This window comes from Poeciliopsis prolifica, unplaced genomic scaffold (genome assembly GCF_027474105.1).
Source record: "Poeciliopsis prolifica strain line A6 unplaced genomic scaffold, Auburn_PproV2 SCAFFOLD008, whole genome shotgun sequence".
Lineage (NCBI taxonomy): Eukaryota > Metazoa > Chordata > Actinopteri > Cyprinodontiformes > Poeciliidae > Poeciliopsis > Poeciliopsis prolifica.
The window spans coordinates 2,530,822-2,546,658 of NW_026562383.1; the positions used below are offsets into that span (position 1 = coordinate 2,530,822).

The window sequence follows — 15,837 nt, forward strand, 5'->3', positions numbered from 1 at the left end:
CCGGAACGTTAGCTGGAGATCGGCACCAGCAGCCCTGCTGGTCCCATTAGGGACGAGCGTGTAAGAAAATGGATGGACGGATGATGAAATGTTTTTCACTATAAATAAATAATACTGTCCTCTATTTGCTCATAAAAGGGGATTTTCTTTTTGGTTCCATTCAAAACATTAATAAAATGTGATCTTATCTTGTTCAGGTGAACCTAATATCTCACATTATTTCATCTCATGACATATATGCATACTCCTATTGGGTGAAGCATGACCCACTTTGTAAATGCAAAATGACCAGAGATTATATGGTTTCATCATAAATGTATATTTCTGCTTATGTTATTGACCACAATAAAAGAAAAAGGATTTCTGATTAAATTGTTTTTTTGTTGTTTTTTTTGTATTTAAAGCAGAAATCCAATAATCTCTGTTTTTCATTTATAGTTTCTGATGAGAAAATTCAATTACCAAACCGCCTCCCCTCGCCCCACCTGTCCCCCACATCATAAGTGAATTTTTCATACACGTATCCGTTTTGTCTTTTAAATACGTGACGCATAATTAATTTCAAAATGCCGCTCTGCCTGGACCTGCTGCTCTGGTATGTGAAATCTAATGCAAATTACCCTGTGAGCGCGATAAGAGCCATTTTACTATTTACATCACAGCTCCTGAAATAGAGGTTTAAAAGATGAAGAGATTATGTCAAATTGATGTTGCATTATCAGCGATGTTCTGTGTTGCGGGGTCAGCGGCGGCTCTGTGGACTTTAGGCCGAGCAAACCATCCAGCTGGAGATGTGAATGTTGGCTAAAGTTGACCGTTAGCTTGTGTCAGTGCAGCAGCGGGGTCGGTAAGCCTAAGGTTTGACCATCAAAGGTTACAAATCGGCTGCATTATGCCTGCAGGCTGTTCTTAGGGAATTGATTAATGCTAATGATGCAGCAGGCACACATTACCAGCTGCTGACTTCCATTCTGCTACAATTAAAATGTGCGCCCTCATTCGCAGGCCCCCAGCAACACATTCCAATGCTCAGTTAATGTTCCAAACAATTAAGATGTAGTACATTTTGATGGAAACATTTAACGAGACACGTGGTGATGTCAGGGCTTTTACCCTCTCCTGGTACTTGATCTCGTAGTCCAGGATGACCCCGTTGGGCTTCTCGGGCGGCAGCCATGACAGGCTGAGGGTGTCTGCGGTGGAGCGCATCAGATGGACTGTTGGCACGGCTGAAGGTGCTGCGGGGAGTCACCAAGAGAGACGGTATGTCACTGTGACGTCACGTAAAAGTCGCTGAGAACTTCTGTCAAAGTTGCAAAACACGGACGCGGTGAGAAAAATGGCCGTGGACTGAAATCTGACCATTTTCAGCTTCACCAACCCTAAACGGTTCCAGACGTCTTCTTGTTTTTACATGGCGTTACTGCAAGTAATAATAAATAATCACTCAAGGCATGAAAGCCACAAAGACAATTTTTAAATGACGTCCTTATGTTTCTCATAATGTGAACCATAAAGCTGCAACGTTTGTAAAACAGATTTTTTCCATTTTTGTTTGTCGTCACTCTGTTGTCTCTGTGTGGGACAAATAATCTGTGAAAAAAACATAAAAACAAACAAAGTCAGTGCTAACTACACACAGCCGGAGCCAAGAAGAGGGTCTTAGTGCTGTCAATCACATTCTCCTGTGGCGCTGCTCGCCCCCCTACGCCCTCTCTGATACAATACAGCTCAGGCTAGTTAGCATGGCAACTGATGGTGCTCACAGTTTTCCTGGAAAACTAGTAGCAGCAGGCACCCAAGAGTGTTTGGCAGCGCTAAGACCCTCCTCTCTGCTCTGATTGGTTGTTCTCGAGCGGCGCCTTTTAGCTCAAAGAGGAAGAGCAGGAGACCAACGTTTTCACAGATCATCTGCCTCATTCTGCTGTTACAACATGGCGACAGTTTGAACAAATGTGTAAAAAAAACATTTGAATCACAAGATAAACCAGTGATGAAGCATTTAAAAGATTTTGGATAATAATTGTAGCACAATGTCCGTGTTTATGTTTCATTAATACAAACATTGCAGAGAAAATGTTTCTATCTGATTAGAATGGAAAGGGATTGAAACTTGACTCGGTGCAAAAAGCCGTAAGGCTGACGCGTGAGAACTTATAGCTGGGAATCCAGGAAGAATACTAATCAACTTAGGAACACACAGCAGAAGATGGATGGGCATCTGACAACTGAAAATCTGCTGAAGGAAACATACACAGCAGAAGATAATGAGTGGAGAATTCATAGCTGCAATTAGGAGACGGGAAGTTGATGTTATGGAAGCTGAGCGCAAAATCAACAGAGAAGAACAGAAACGTAAACAACAAAAAGGAAAAGAAAAAAAGAGAGAGAGAGAAACAAAAATGCAGAAAATTCTTGAGGCAATCCAATAAATCCATAATGTTCAGTCGCTCCTGTTCTTGTCGGGTTTTTCATCACTTCCAAGTCATCTCATTATTTTAGCAAGCTCTTTAAGATAATTCTCTGGGGAATGCTGCCCCGTTAATGAATGCACACCTATGAGGAAACATTATAGGTCAGCGTTATTAGGTCACAGCAGCAAAGACATTAGAGGCCACATTAAAAATACCTTGAAATGAAGTCGTGGTTATGATAAAACCCAGAGAAATTATTCTAAATTAAATACTAAACAACACTAATTTGTTCTCGAACGTCTCGACTATGTTCCCTCTGAAAGGATAGTTTAGAAAATGAATAGTTTTAGACATTAAGCCTGAGGGACAATAACTTAGAAATGGTCTGGAATCTACGGTGGCCCGAAAGGGTCAACACAACAGCGTCACTTCCATTTCACCATAAACTGTTACCTTTTAACAGAGTCATTGATAATATAGTCCAAGGTTTACCGCGTTTCATGACCTTTTTGTGCAGACCTCGGAAAACAGCGTCTACTCAGGCCGCCATCTTGGCCGTCCCGACACGTCTTTTGTTTTTAACTGACATGCAAAAATGATTTTGATATTTCATTTTTTGCCAAGCAAACTTGCATATTAGCAAAATATTTAACATTTTACCTTCTGCTTTAGCATAACTTCAGTTTTAGCAAAATTCATGTTTTACTATAAACCTATATTTATATAAACCACACACACACTTATATACAAATATATATATATTTTTTTGTGGCTTACGCATTTAGTTGACCGTTCTGGGTTACCATAGGGATCATAACTGTTAACAGCTTAACTAAGCATTGCTTTAAGACGACCATGACTTCCTATTGGAAATGAAACATTTATGTGGACAAAAAAAAAAAAAAAATATATATATATATTATATATATATATATATATATATATATATATATATATATATATATATATATATATATATATATATATATATATGGATACATTGAACTACTTTTAAATAGTTTATTAGAATATAAAGTTATTCAAATGTTCTCCCTTGTACACACACACACAAATACAGGGTTTTCTCAAATTTCCACTATTTAAAAAAAATTGTTTTTGGTGTTAATAAACAGAGTTTTTTCGCCTGATCGGAGGGCTGAAATGCTTAAAAATGCATTTGTTTTCCCAGATATCTGGCCACATGTGGACTACTAGGCCTAAATCAGGCTTGTGTGTAGGTTTAACTTTGAGTCACTTCTAAATACATCCTAAGTGAACCTTGGCTGCTGAAGTCGTGTTTATTGTTCAGCGGGAACGCCTGGTACCAGAAGCACTTGAAGCGAACCGAAACGGAAAGATGATGAATGTTCAATCTTTCCCCACCTCGGTCCCGAACAGCTTAGGAGAGGAAGTAGATGATTCACCTCCACTGTTCTGCAGCCTATTGATTTGTGACGCCTGAGTCAGTTGATAGTCACTGAGCTGGGTTCATATATACTGCAGTGAGGTGATTAAGTGCAGGTTAACTGGGAGAGTAATCGCCGTCTGGGAGAGGCCCCCTGAACAGTTTGGCTGATGATGATGTTGCATATACTTAAGTGGCGATGTTGGGAAGGTGACATTTGTCAAGACGTATGATAAGAAACCTGCTTAGTCTGCCGAGTGCTGACAGTGGGGATATAAAGCAGAATTTATCTGCCTCTTCCTGAGAACTGTCCCAGAAACGCAGAGCTGCAGCCCGGCATTTGTCCAGCTGTCACTCTCAATGAGCTTTCCTCCACACTGTTTACTCTCCATGTTAGAACCTCTGTTGATACCCAACACTCATTAGGAAGCTCATTGACATTGACTGAAAGCGGGATCCTTTAACCAGCCTGTACTACCGCGACGCTAAGTGGTATTGATCGGCGCTCCGCCGCGAATCAGGCCGGCGACGGGGTTTCACTAACCGGCCTGGTTGGTGGTGATGTTGACCGTGGAGTAGTTGGGCGAGGACGGGTTCTTCCCAGACACGCCGTTGACGGCCTGGACCTCGAAGCTGTAGCGGGTGTGGGCCTGCAGGTTTCTCACCACCACCTTCCTCTGCCTCATGCCCAGGCGGCGCGGAGCGATGTCCACGTTGTCGTCGCAGCGCGTGCACGGGCTGAGGTCGCGCAGGCACTTCTTGCACACCACGTTGTAGACCAGGTCGCCTCGCCCGCCCGTGTCCTTGGGCTCGTCCCACTCCAGGGACAGGGAGGTCTCGTTCACGCTGGATATGACGTTGCGCGGGGCCGAGGGGATGGCTGCACAGAAACACACACAAACACGCATGTGGGCACTGGAGAAGGTGGGCAGGCTGTGCTAAAACACACAAGTGAGGGTTTAGTCATCCTCCTGGCGCAGCGCTGACATTATCCTCCCTGGTGGTTGAAGAAACTGTTTTAACAGCTTTATAAAAAGGGAACAATAGGTAGCATGTGAGCAGAACATGGAGTATAAGAGAGGTGGAGTGTAATATTGACATTCTTTAGTGAGAATAGACACATAACACGTACGGAAATGTCTTAAAAAGCGTAAAAGGAATCCTATTCCACCTCCTTCACCATCTTTATTTTGCATAAATCCAGACTATTTGGCCCCAGAGGCTGCAGTGAACCAGCAGTAAGAGACAATGACCAGAGCAGACATCTTCTACAACACACTGCAACACAGAGACGACTACGCAAACACGGTTACAGGCAGTTTCAGACTAGATGCACCGATCCGATATTAATATCTGTATCGGTCCCAATATTGAATTCAAATCTGGCTCAGGTATCTGTGACAATGTGCCTGATCCACATGGGAAGATCTATTCAGTCTAATTCTATGCTTTTTTGCGCTGAGTGACATCGAGCTTTATTATTGATTTTACATCATATTTAGAATTCATAATTGCGCTTTTTGAACCATTTGAAAGAAGCTTATTTTTCACATGTTTGACCAAAACAGTTTTTGTCCGTTTCAGTTTCTTTATTCATTTTCCATTGGCTTTCAGCCTCCTAATCTAACTGACTGAACAAATGAAAACCAATTTTGCAAGTTTGACCAAACTTGTGAAGCTGTCTGTGTATTTAAGTGTAGCGTTATAGAATGCATTTGTTACTCAGGACATTTATGTCTGCATTTAAAAATAGAAACGTTTTAAGTCAATTCAGCTATTTTTCTGTATCGGATCGCTGTCGGCCATCGCTAAATCTCAGCTTTTAGTGTTGGAAGTGAAAACGGTGGATTGGTGCATCGCCGGTTTAAAGAGTTTCACTGAAGTGGTGAACAACATAAAGGCAGAAATTCTCATGGCTTCTTCATTAGGGCTGTTAGTTTATGAGCAAAATCACTACTAGCATGATTATCTAGGTTCATTTAGAAATAATAGTTTTGATGAGTTTACAGGAAGTCCTGGTTGCTGTTGCCTGGTAGTCATGGAGTTTACGGAGTTAAATACCTGAAATTCTCAAAACTTCAAATGGGATTGGTGCATCTCTACTTTAAACAGGCTCCTACAGTGAAAAAAAATGGCTTAAAAACAAAGCAACGTTCAACTTTTCTTTTTTTTTTTTTTTTGATGTGACGCATATAAACTGTCATGCTCAAGCGTAGCTTGGCTGACCCGCTGTCAGTTTGAAATAGCTAATCTGCTCATGACAGAGTTCCTGCTTGCCAGTCAGTGGGACCCGGGGCCATCGTGTTTCTATAAGCAGCGCAGCATTTTCAGCGAGAGCGTTTGAATCAGGATAAAGTGCGATAAGCACCGAGGAAAGCAACAGAGATCACTTGTGCAAACAGGCTTTTCATCTTATTAAGGTGCTCTGCCTCTTGGCTCCCGGCAGCAGAGAGTCCAGTCTGTCTGGCGGCAGCCAGAGAGTGAACTGCTCTCTCCACAGAGTCCACCTCCTCAGCCGCCGTGCCCCGAGCGGCCATTTCTCTCGCCCCATCCTTTCTAATTAGGCAGACGGAGTTCAGAGTGGAAGCTCCTCTAATTGGACACCCGTCTAAAACACACGCTGAGTCCAAGCTGCCATCCATTGCCTTCTCTTGTGCAACGCGCAGCTCCAGAAACACAAGAGGCAGGCGTTCCTGACACCAGCTCTGACAGACCGCAGAGGCAGGACTGTCAGGCCCGCGTGTGTGTGTGTGTGTGTTTCTAGTGGAAGGTGGTGGCTGTGTCCCTGCCCGCCTGTCAGCGTGCGCTGGTCAGCGTCACAGTCCACAGTGTTCCTGTGACGAGGATCTCGGGGGGGAGACAGTTGCGGGCCGAGTGTGTGTCATTTAACGTGGCGAAAGGCCCCTGGGGCTCGACTTTAGCAGCTCACGTCGCTCTAAATCAGCTCAGCCAGGGAGGGACTGGAGGAACGAGCTGCTGGCAGCAGCGCAGCCGCCTGCTTACCGCTAAACAAGTCCTTCGCATTCAAATGCTGACATTTACAGGCTTTCTGCAGACTTCAACAACTCACATTTAAGACCTTTTTAAGACCATTAAGAGTGACATTTAAGACCCGTATCACCACAGAAAGGTACAAAAGAAAATGGCATATTAGATGTAGTTGTAGTGCCAACCTTATTTGCACAGACTGAATGTAGCATCATTATAAGTGGGCAACAGATGTGAGCCAACAGTGGAGACGAACTTAAAAAGCTAACGTGTTTTGATATTAGATACATCAGTTTAAGCTAGCCATTTAGCTCCATTTATGTTAGCTAGCTAATGTATCTAAAATTAAGATCAATTGCTAGTGCATTTTAAACTTTAGACAAATTAATTTAACCTTGCTAGCTACCTAGCTTAGAATAGCTCACTAGCTTATGCTAAGCTAGCTAGCAAGGTTTATTAGAAGCAGCCGAGAAGGCAGTGAATGAAGATGTGCGCACACGACTCATTACTTTGCCTCATTACTTTTTCAGGAGAGAAAAGCACTGCGTAGTGTACATGATGACATAGTCCTGCACCACAACATTATAAACGTATTTGAGGCCAACTTACATTTTTCTGTTGAACTCGCAGCATTTTAAGGCCTTCATTTTAAATGCAATTAAATTTAAGACTTTTTAAGGATGCAGACATTTAGAAGTTTGGATTTACCATTGTGTAGCCAAACTGAATTGAAAGTATGGACCGGTTTCGAAAGGGTCCACTCTGACATTATTGTTAATAATAATGACAATGCTTTCTCACCTTTTACTTGAGTCACATTGTTTTGAATCAATGTACTTGCAGCAACAACCTCACCTCAGACCATCAGTGAGCAGCTGCTGTTCCCTTCACACTTAAACTGATGGAGTTTTTTTTACTACATGTGACGTTTACTACGCATTTATGAGCCGTCATTATCTTGCCTGTAACAAATCGCATTTAGCTTTAAAAATGCAAATAGTTTGCTGAGAGCGTAGATGTTTGTGAGTAAATATTAATTTTGTATCTTTTTGTGTCAGAGTTCTGCATGTCGTGTTGCTTTCAAACTTGTTTTTTTTTTTTTTTTTGGTTTGTTTTTTTCCAGCAAAAATGTGACTTATACAAAGATGGCATTAAAAAAACATGAGACGAAGTAACACATCTGTCTACTCATAAACAATTCAAATTTCAGGAAAAAAAAAAGCAAGGCAGGAGCCAAAGTGGATTGTTTCAGAAAGACCGTAAACACACAACATTTTACCCGTTATTGTGGGTCTGGATGCTACAGCAGATATCTCAGCACACTTGAAATAAACAAAACTAACACATAATCGACTATTCAGCACAATGTAGGAGATTGGTTTAAGTTAAAAATTCCTTTACATACAAAGTACTGGCGGAAATGGAAAATGAATTCTCAAGTGAAATAATCTGCCAGTACTTTTCATTAATATTAGGGATATATTGACTAAAACAAGTTAGTCTTCTCTTACTTAAAGTGTACTAACTTATGTGCAGGAGAAGCTCGACCAAAAACACTTGGTGAGATTTCTTGTTTTGGTTCTGTTAACAAAGTTAATGGATTTTCTTGTTTATAGATCACAAAAACAGACATTATAGCCCAGTGTGTACAATAGACAGTCACTGGTGATCACTGCTATTCAGAAAATGTTTGGGGGGGTTCTATTTAAACAAAAAAAACATTTTCTGAGAAGAAAAATGTAGGAAACTAACAATAAGTAGAACATTTCTACACCAAAGCAATGCAGCAAAGGCAGATAATAATGTTTTGCTGGAGCTTCTTGTTTAGAAGTTTTAAAAAACATTTCTGTTTCCAAGGAAGCAAAGGCAGCTATGGAAAGCATTTGGTCCACATATGGAAAGCCAAAAAGGATCATAATTTGGCTGCTTTGCACCAGCAGGCGATATCTAATAAATGCCGTGAAATGCATCACTAGGTATTAACTGATTTAATTAGTTATCCTGTTCGGTATACTTGGTGGATGAGGCCAAATTCGCTGAAGAAAAACTTATTTTATAACATTTAATTGAGGGCTTAGCAGATGTTTTTATTCGATCCGAGGCCCGTAGGGCTCAGTTTCGACTGAACTTATAAAAAGAAAAATATCTGGCCTTGCTCTGCTCACAAGCGTCCCATCTCCCTCCTACTCTTTATCTTTCTTGGTTTTTATTTATTTTCATAGGGTTTCTGCTTTTTTTCTTTCTTTCTGTTTAAATACAATTAATAAATTTGGCATTTGCTTCTTTTCGCTGCTTTGCAACGCTCACGCAGACCAGTGACCTCAAAACCAGGAAAGTTACCAAACTGATTTTTCTGCACCATTACACCGCTAGCTAACGTAACCCAACGACTAAGTCACAACACAGAACTCAAGTTAATACTTCAGGAGCATTAACTCGGCAAAATGCAAATTTAGAACAAAAAAAGAAGGTTTATAAATTACAGGTCTGAAACTAGATCTGCTCTATATGCGAAACGGTGATCGTCCCATTATCCACTCGTGCAATATCCCAATTACAAAGGGCTGCTTGGACACAATGTTTGGTAGGAAATTAGGTTTCAAGTGGCATGTATGTAAATTCAGTGATATATTTGGCCTGTTGGCTGGATCTGCACTGCCGTTGATGCCAATACTTTGTTTAATCATTTCAGTGGCTGAGATTCTAAAGCTGGCTGGGAGCGAGCGATGAAGGAACAGAAAGAAAAGAGACAGAATAGTGAAGGGTAGTGTGGTCAGGAAAACATTGACTTCTTCTGATATCCTGCAGCCGCTGGAGAAGCTGACTGCATGATGGCCTTTTAGAAGCTTTTACTGCAAAGTTTCAGAGAAAACCTGACTGGTTGGAAACAGTTCATATCCTGCCAGAAGTAGAAACATCTTTTGGTTTTGGATCGATACTAAACTTCAGACATCCTATCAAAAGTGAAAGAAATGAGTCGGTGCATCTCCACTATCGTTTTTTTTATTTATTATTATTTCATGGTGAAACACGGTGAACATGGTGAACACTTGCAATTAACTATGGCCACCAATATCATCATCATCACCTTTACTAAAGACACAATCAGGCCCAGATAAAGGTGAGATCAAATCAGTCGAACCTCACTGGAGATTGTGAACGATTGAGTTCAGATCCTTTACTCACTGGTGCAGGAGGAGTCCGGCGGGTCGCTGTCGGCGCGGTAGAAGCCGTTCAGGCAGGGACAGACGTTGGCCCCCCGTGAACCGGTGCGGCTGTTGGCCGGGCAGGGAGCGCAGGTCCCCTCGCCGAATTTGGATTTGAACGTCCCGGGGATGCAAGCTGGGTGGATGAGAGGAAGAGAGAGAGAGAGAGAGAGAGAGAAAGAAAGAAACGGGAAAGGACGATAAGAAGTGGGGAAAACAAAACGCTGCCGTCGCTTATCAGGAAGCCCAGCAGCTGTCACATCAGGACGCATCCCCCGATGCACCTGCAAAAAAGCTCAACATTTACAGAAGCATCCGCATCGCTGTGCGCTTGAGCAGAGGGACTTATCTTTGCTTTTTTTTTTTTTTTTCTTGCATTTGCTTTTTCATTTTCATCCTCTGTGCTGTGTGACATTAATCTCCCCGAACATGGAGTCGCGATGACAGCAAAGTTTCATGTTGAAGATGAGGAGAAGGGGGATAAAGATGAAGACCGACTGCTGACAGGAGATTGCTGTTGTCAGACAAAACAAGGATGGAGAATGCTTGTGTGAGAAGAAGAAGAAGAAAAAAAAAGGGATCCACCCCAAACCCATCAATCAGTGTCTCCCGGCTCCTCGCGGCTCTCCAAAACCGCGCGGCTGAATACAAACGAGAGCCTCGGCGCGCATGCAGGAAGCGCTCCATAATAAGCCCATAAATCAATCCAAATGAAGGGACATCAGAACAGACACGAATTAGCTCAGCCGAGTTATGAGGAGAGTATACAAAGTGCGGTAATCTGAGGCGATGTGTCCAAGAGATTAATTTAAATTCCTAAGTGTCGGGCTGAAAGTTGGCTGATATGGAGTCTTAAGGATAAACCGGCGTAAGCCCAGACTAAAGAAGGATTCTGATAAAGGGGATTAGCAGCGAAAGGTCTGGATAGATCCGCCTCGGGAGCCGCTGGTTTTACTGTTCGCCACATTCCTAACCGGTGGTGTAAAAGTGGGGGAGTCTGGCAAACATCTGTCCTGTCAGCATGACAGCTCATAAAACCCAGAGAGAGAAACAGAGAGAGAGAGAGAGAGAGAGGAGGGTGATTAAGTAGTTAGGCTAAGTGGGCTTTCAGTTTTGGCTCCACCCAAAGTCAAAACAACAGCGTGATTAGAGAAGCCATCAGCTAACAGCCCTGCAGCGGCGTTATGCAATAAAACTCGCAACAGTAACATTCGCAGTGGAAGCGCGCACATTAAAAACTAATGCTGAAAAATAAAACACGGTTTTGCAGTTGCGGTGTTCCCATTAAATAATAAAACGCGATTAAAGTCAGATGTGAATTAAGTTTGTCCGCGAGAAGTCACTAGAAACCGCCATCCTCCTGCCACTTCCTGTCATCTTCTTCTTCGTTTCCGCCAGCGGCATTAGCTGGCTGTCCATCATTGCAGTGTGCTGAGATGCATTCATTTTTGAAAAACCACCCTTAAACTAAACATGTTTTTTTTTTTTTTTCAAAATTGCCCTGTTTCCATTGAGCAAATGTATTTTTGTAAATCCAATTTGAGCAATTTTATAGTCAAGGAACTACAGGTCAACTTTAATCCCAACACTTCCAGCTGCAGTTCAGTTCATCTTACAATTTTCTCCCGTTCTACCAGAAACTATTAGTTGGAACTATTAATTAACAGTTCATATTTTTCTGACCTTAAGCCAATGCAGAACCTGCAGAAGTAAAATAATATATAATCTAACTGGCTATGAAAAGTACATGAATGTAAAGATGAATACATCGAGCATGAAGGAGATGCTTTCTCTAATCTGATCTGAGAAAATCAGGTGAAATTTCAACATTCAATAAATGGCTAATTTGATTTAATCTGACAATTATTATTCATATCGAGCTCTAAGGTTTGTGTCAAACTCAAGACCAAATCTGGGTCTTTGGGGCCCCAGATTTATTATCTTAAATAATTCACATTTAATGCCATGTGCAAATGCAAAAATAGCAAAATTCCTTGTAATATTTTTAAATTAGTTCCAGAAAATGTTAGGATAGCAGACAGGATGTTTCCACCGCTGAAATTATGATGCATAGAATCACATATCTAAATCTAAACCATGTTACAGAGAGTAAACACAATAAAAACATGCTTCATCTATTAAATACGATAAGTAAGCTTAATTAATCATATTGTATTAGCGATTAGGTAATGCACTCAGCAAGTTCTCTTGCTTTTCATACTTAAGAAATTTTAAAAGCTAGTACTTATTTACTTTTCCTCAAGTATAAATGTTAATGTGGTACTTTTACTTTTGGTAGAGTAAATGTTTCTGTGTATTTGTACTTTTACTGAAGCACATAGTTTGAGTTCTTTCTCCACTATTGGTTTATGGACAGAAATGAACCGATCCAATACCAATATCTGAGTTTTAGAATCGACTGATTATCAATCTGAAAAAGAAAAACTGCTGAACTGACTTAAAATGTTTCTTTTATTAAAACGCAAACGTAAATGTCCTGACTGACAAATAAATGTTGTAACTCTGGATCAGTAGAGCTCACTTAAATACACCAATAGCTTCAGAAGTTTGGCCAGGCATGATAAAATAACTTTAATTACTTCAGAAAGTACAATTAGTTGAACAGCCAATTTAAATTAAATCATAAAGAAATTGACAAACACAACAGTATGTAAAAATAAACTGCAACCTGGTCATCCCAGCGGTCAGGCGCCCACACAGCCCATCAGCAGTCAGACCGGTCAGAGCTGACGAGGAGAATCTGCCCCAGAGCCCCCAGCCATTAACCCGCCGCAGCGGCTGGAGCGCTAAACCGCCATGAGACGAAGGGCAGAGTGCCATCGCGTCTGGTGAGACAGCCCCGGAGAGACCAAGAGGAAGAGGGGTTCCCACCAGAGCACAGCACAATCCCCACAGCCAACTGCTGGCCCGACGCCCCCCACAGAGCAAAAGGCCAGCCAGTGACACCAACACTGGCTTCTTCACACCACCAGGCCCCAGCAAGCAGCCCTGGGCACAGAGGCAGGAACAAAAGACGGGATCCACACAGCGCCAAGCCTAATCACAGCCTCACCCAGATCGCCACAATGGAGACCGTAGCAAGAACCCCACTGAGGAGACAACCGAGAGGAGACAACCGAGAGGAGACCACTGAGAGGAGACAACCGAGAGGAGACCACTGAGAGGAGACAACCGAGAGGAGACAACCGAGAGGAGACCACTGAGAGGAGACCACTGAGAGGAGACAACCGAGAGGAGACAACCGAGAGGAGACCACTGAGAGGAGACCACTGAGAGGAGACAACCGAGAGGAGACAACCGAGAGGAGACCACCGAGAGGAGACAACCGAGAGGAGACAACCGAGAGGAGACAACCGAGAGGAGACAACCGAGAGGAGACAACTGAGAGGAGACCACTGAGAGGAGACAACCTAGAGGAGACCACTGAGATGAGACAACCTAGAGGAGACAACCTAGAGGAGCCCAGGCAGAAAATGAGTCTTTTACAGCAGATTATGAGAAGTTACTTTAAATCGTCGGTGGTCAGAGTGCTCAACTATAGTATCCGAGTACAAGTTTACTCAAGTTAAAGCTCTGAAGTACTTAGTTTTGAGAATATTTCAGTATTCACAAGTACAAATGATCAGTACATTGCTAAATTATTTTCCAAGGGCTTTTACAAAACCTTGTAACTTGCTAACACAACGTTTTGACATGTAGAACCACTCTGCTATAAAAAGTCTACGCCACTTGTAAAACCTTTAAAGGGCCTGTGTTATATGTTTTCCAGGCATCTACTGGCATTTTATAGCAGAGTCAAGTAGCTACATGAACTTCAGTTATAGAAATGCTTTGTACATCAAAAATGACCTAAAGAAAATTGACTTTGTGGCCTTGAAATTGGGTCTCTGTCTCTTTAAGAAGGTACTGTTCTTTCTGAAACTGCCTTCAGGAAGTCATCGCAACATGGCGATGACTCGATTTAACCCCGACAACATTTTTACCGACGTTTCAGTGAAGAAAAACAGCAACAGTGGACTACAAGTCTGTGCCGAGTTTAAAGGAATGACTCCTAAGTTCCCCAAAGAATAAATACTCCAGTGAAGATACTCAAGAAAAAAAAATTATAATTATGTAGGTGTAGCACTCAAGCCATTCCACTTCATTACGGTTAGAAATTTGACCAGGTATAAAACAGGCCAAAAATAATTAAATGTTGCAAGTTGTGCAAATGGATCTATGGACCCTGCACTGTTCGCCGCCCAGTGCAGGGTCCACTCAGCTCACCTTGAGGGTGACACCAAGTGAAGTGTTGACCTGTCTTCATCAGCTTTTGTTTATATGTGACTGTCGTCAGTCTTGCATGTCATGTTATGGTTGTGTAAGCTGCAGCGGTGTGCAAAGAGACAGAGGAAGGACACAGACTCCTGTATCCATAACATGTGAAATGTCCATTTTGTGCCCAAAACTTTGGAAAGCAACCAAAACTGCAACAGTACAGCATCCATGTTTTCTTCTGCATGAAACATGGCCCACCGTTATTTCCTTTAGTTTATTTTCCTCTCATTTCTTTCGAGTGTCTGCTGACTCTCTCCCTCTCTCTCTCTGTCATTAACCTCTTTGGAGGGCATGGTGATTTTCCTGTTTTTGATCCTCCATATCTCCCTCCATTGTCTTCCCCTCCTCTCCTCCTCCCTCCGCCTCATGCGGCGTTTGGCTCGCAGCGGCCAGACGGAGGTAAGAAATGAAACGTCTGAGTGATTAATGTCGGCGTGGCGGTGTTGGCTCGCGTTGGTCTGAATGGTGTTAATGAGCGTGGCCGCCTGTAGATTAACTAACGGGTAGGCCGCCGAGGAAATTACACTTCCTCATCACAGGCGCTGGCTGAAGCCCTGGAGAGCTTTTTTTTTATCAGGCTTCGGCGGCAAGCTTTTAACCTTGAGCAGCCAAATGGCAACGGATGAGGCTCTGCGGCGCGTGTTCAACACCGTTTCTCACGCCCAGGTGAGAGAAGGCTGTTTGCGTGCGCGCGCCGTCTCTTACTTCCTGCCGCCAGCTGCCATTTTCATTCCCCCGCTTTTAGCAGCTGTTTCTGTCCTCGCGTTGGCAATTCACGCCTCGCCCCCCGGCGCCCCTCCCTCCCCGCCGCTATCTCTCTTCTCCGGGATTCATCTTCCCTTTCTATTATCTGCGTTTGCCTCGTGAAAATGTACTGGCTCTCGGTTTTGTGCCATCCGACTATCTTTCTCTCCCTGCTGTCCCGCTTGCACAATATTTGTATGCGGCTCTTCCCTGCAACACCTCATTAATTCATACTCTTCCCTCTGCCCCTCTTCCTCCTCCGGCCCCCGCATCCCCCCCTTTTCAGGAGCCACACAATAAATGCGAAGAAGAGGGCACAGGCTGAGGTGACTCGCACTGAGCATACAAAGGAGCTGCAGTTGAACAAAAAGTCAAAACGAATGAAAACCAAAGTTAAATACTGTACAGGGCTCGGTCCGTTTGGAGCTGCGGAGTGTGACTTTTAGAAACAAGATGTTTCCATCGTGGCTAATGGCGGAGAATCCACTTAGCATCAGGGGAAATGTTTCTCCGCCCACATGCTAACTAGCTTTAGCTATAGTGATAGTTTCAACAAATATGCAAAAAAAAAAGAAAAAGAAAAAAACCCATTTCATGTATGTTACATGGAGCAGGTTTTTTAAGTATCTTTTTTTAGATGACAGTATGAGGCCCTGCGCACATGGAGAGGAGCTCAGTATTTTTGATTTATTATTGGTAAAAATGTGCGTCCACACGACAGGACGCTCTGTTGCACTGTAGC

General features: G+C 42.7%; 1 protein-coding gene across 2 annotated transcripts in view; it reads right to left on the reverse strand.

The window, feature by feature from the left end:
* ephb3a (eph receptor B3a) overlaps positions 1-15,837 on the reverse strand; it is a 62,667-nt gene that overhangs the window by 27,399 nt on the left and 19,431 nt on the right. For both annotated transcript variants that reach the window (XM_055032953.1, XM_055032955.1), the window contains exons 4-6: positions 9,994-10,149; positions 4,364-4,699; positions 1,114-1,238 (exon numbers count right to left, since the gene is read on the reverse strand). In XM_055032953.1, the coding sequence (XP_054888928.1) occupies positions 1,114-1,238; positions 4,364-4,699; positions 9,994-10,149 (617 nt within the window). The remainder of the gene's footprint in view (positions 1-1,113; positions 1,239-4,363; positions 4,700-9,993; positions 10,150-15,837) is intronic.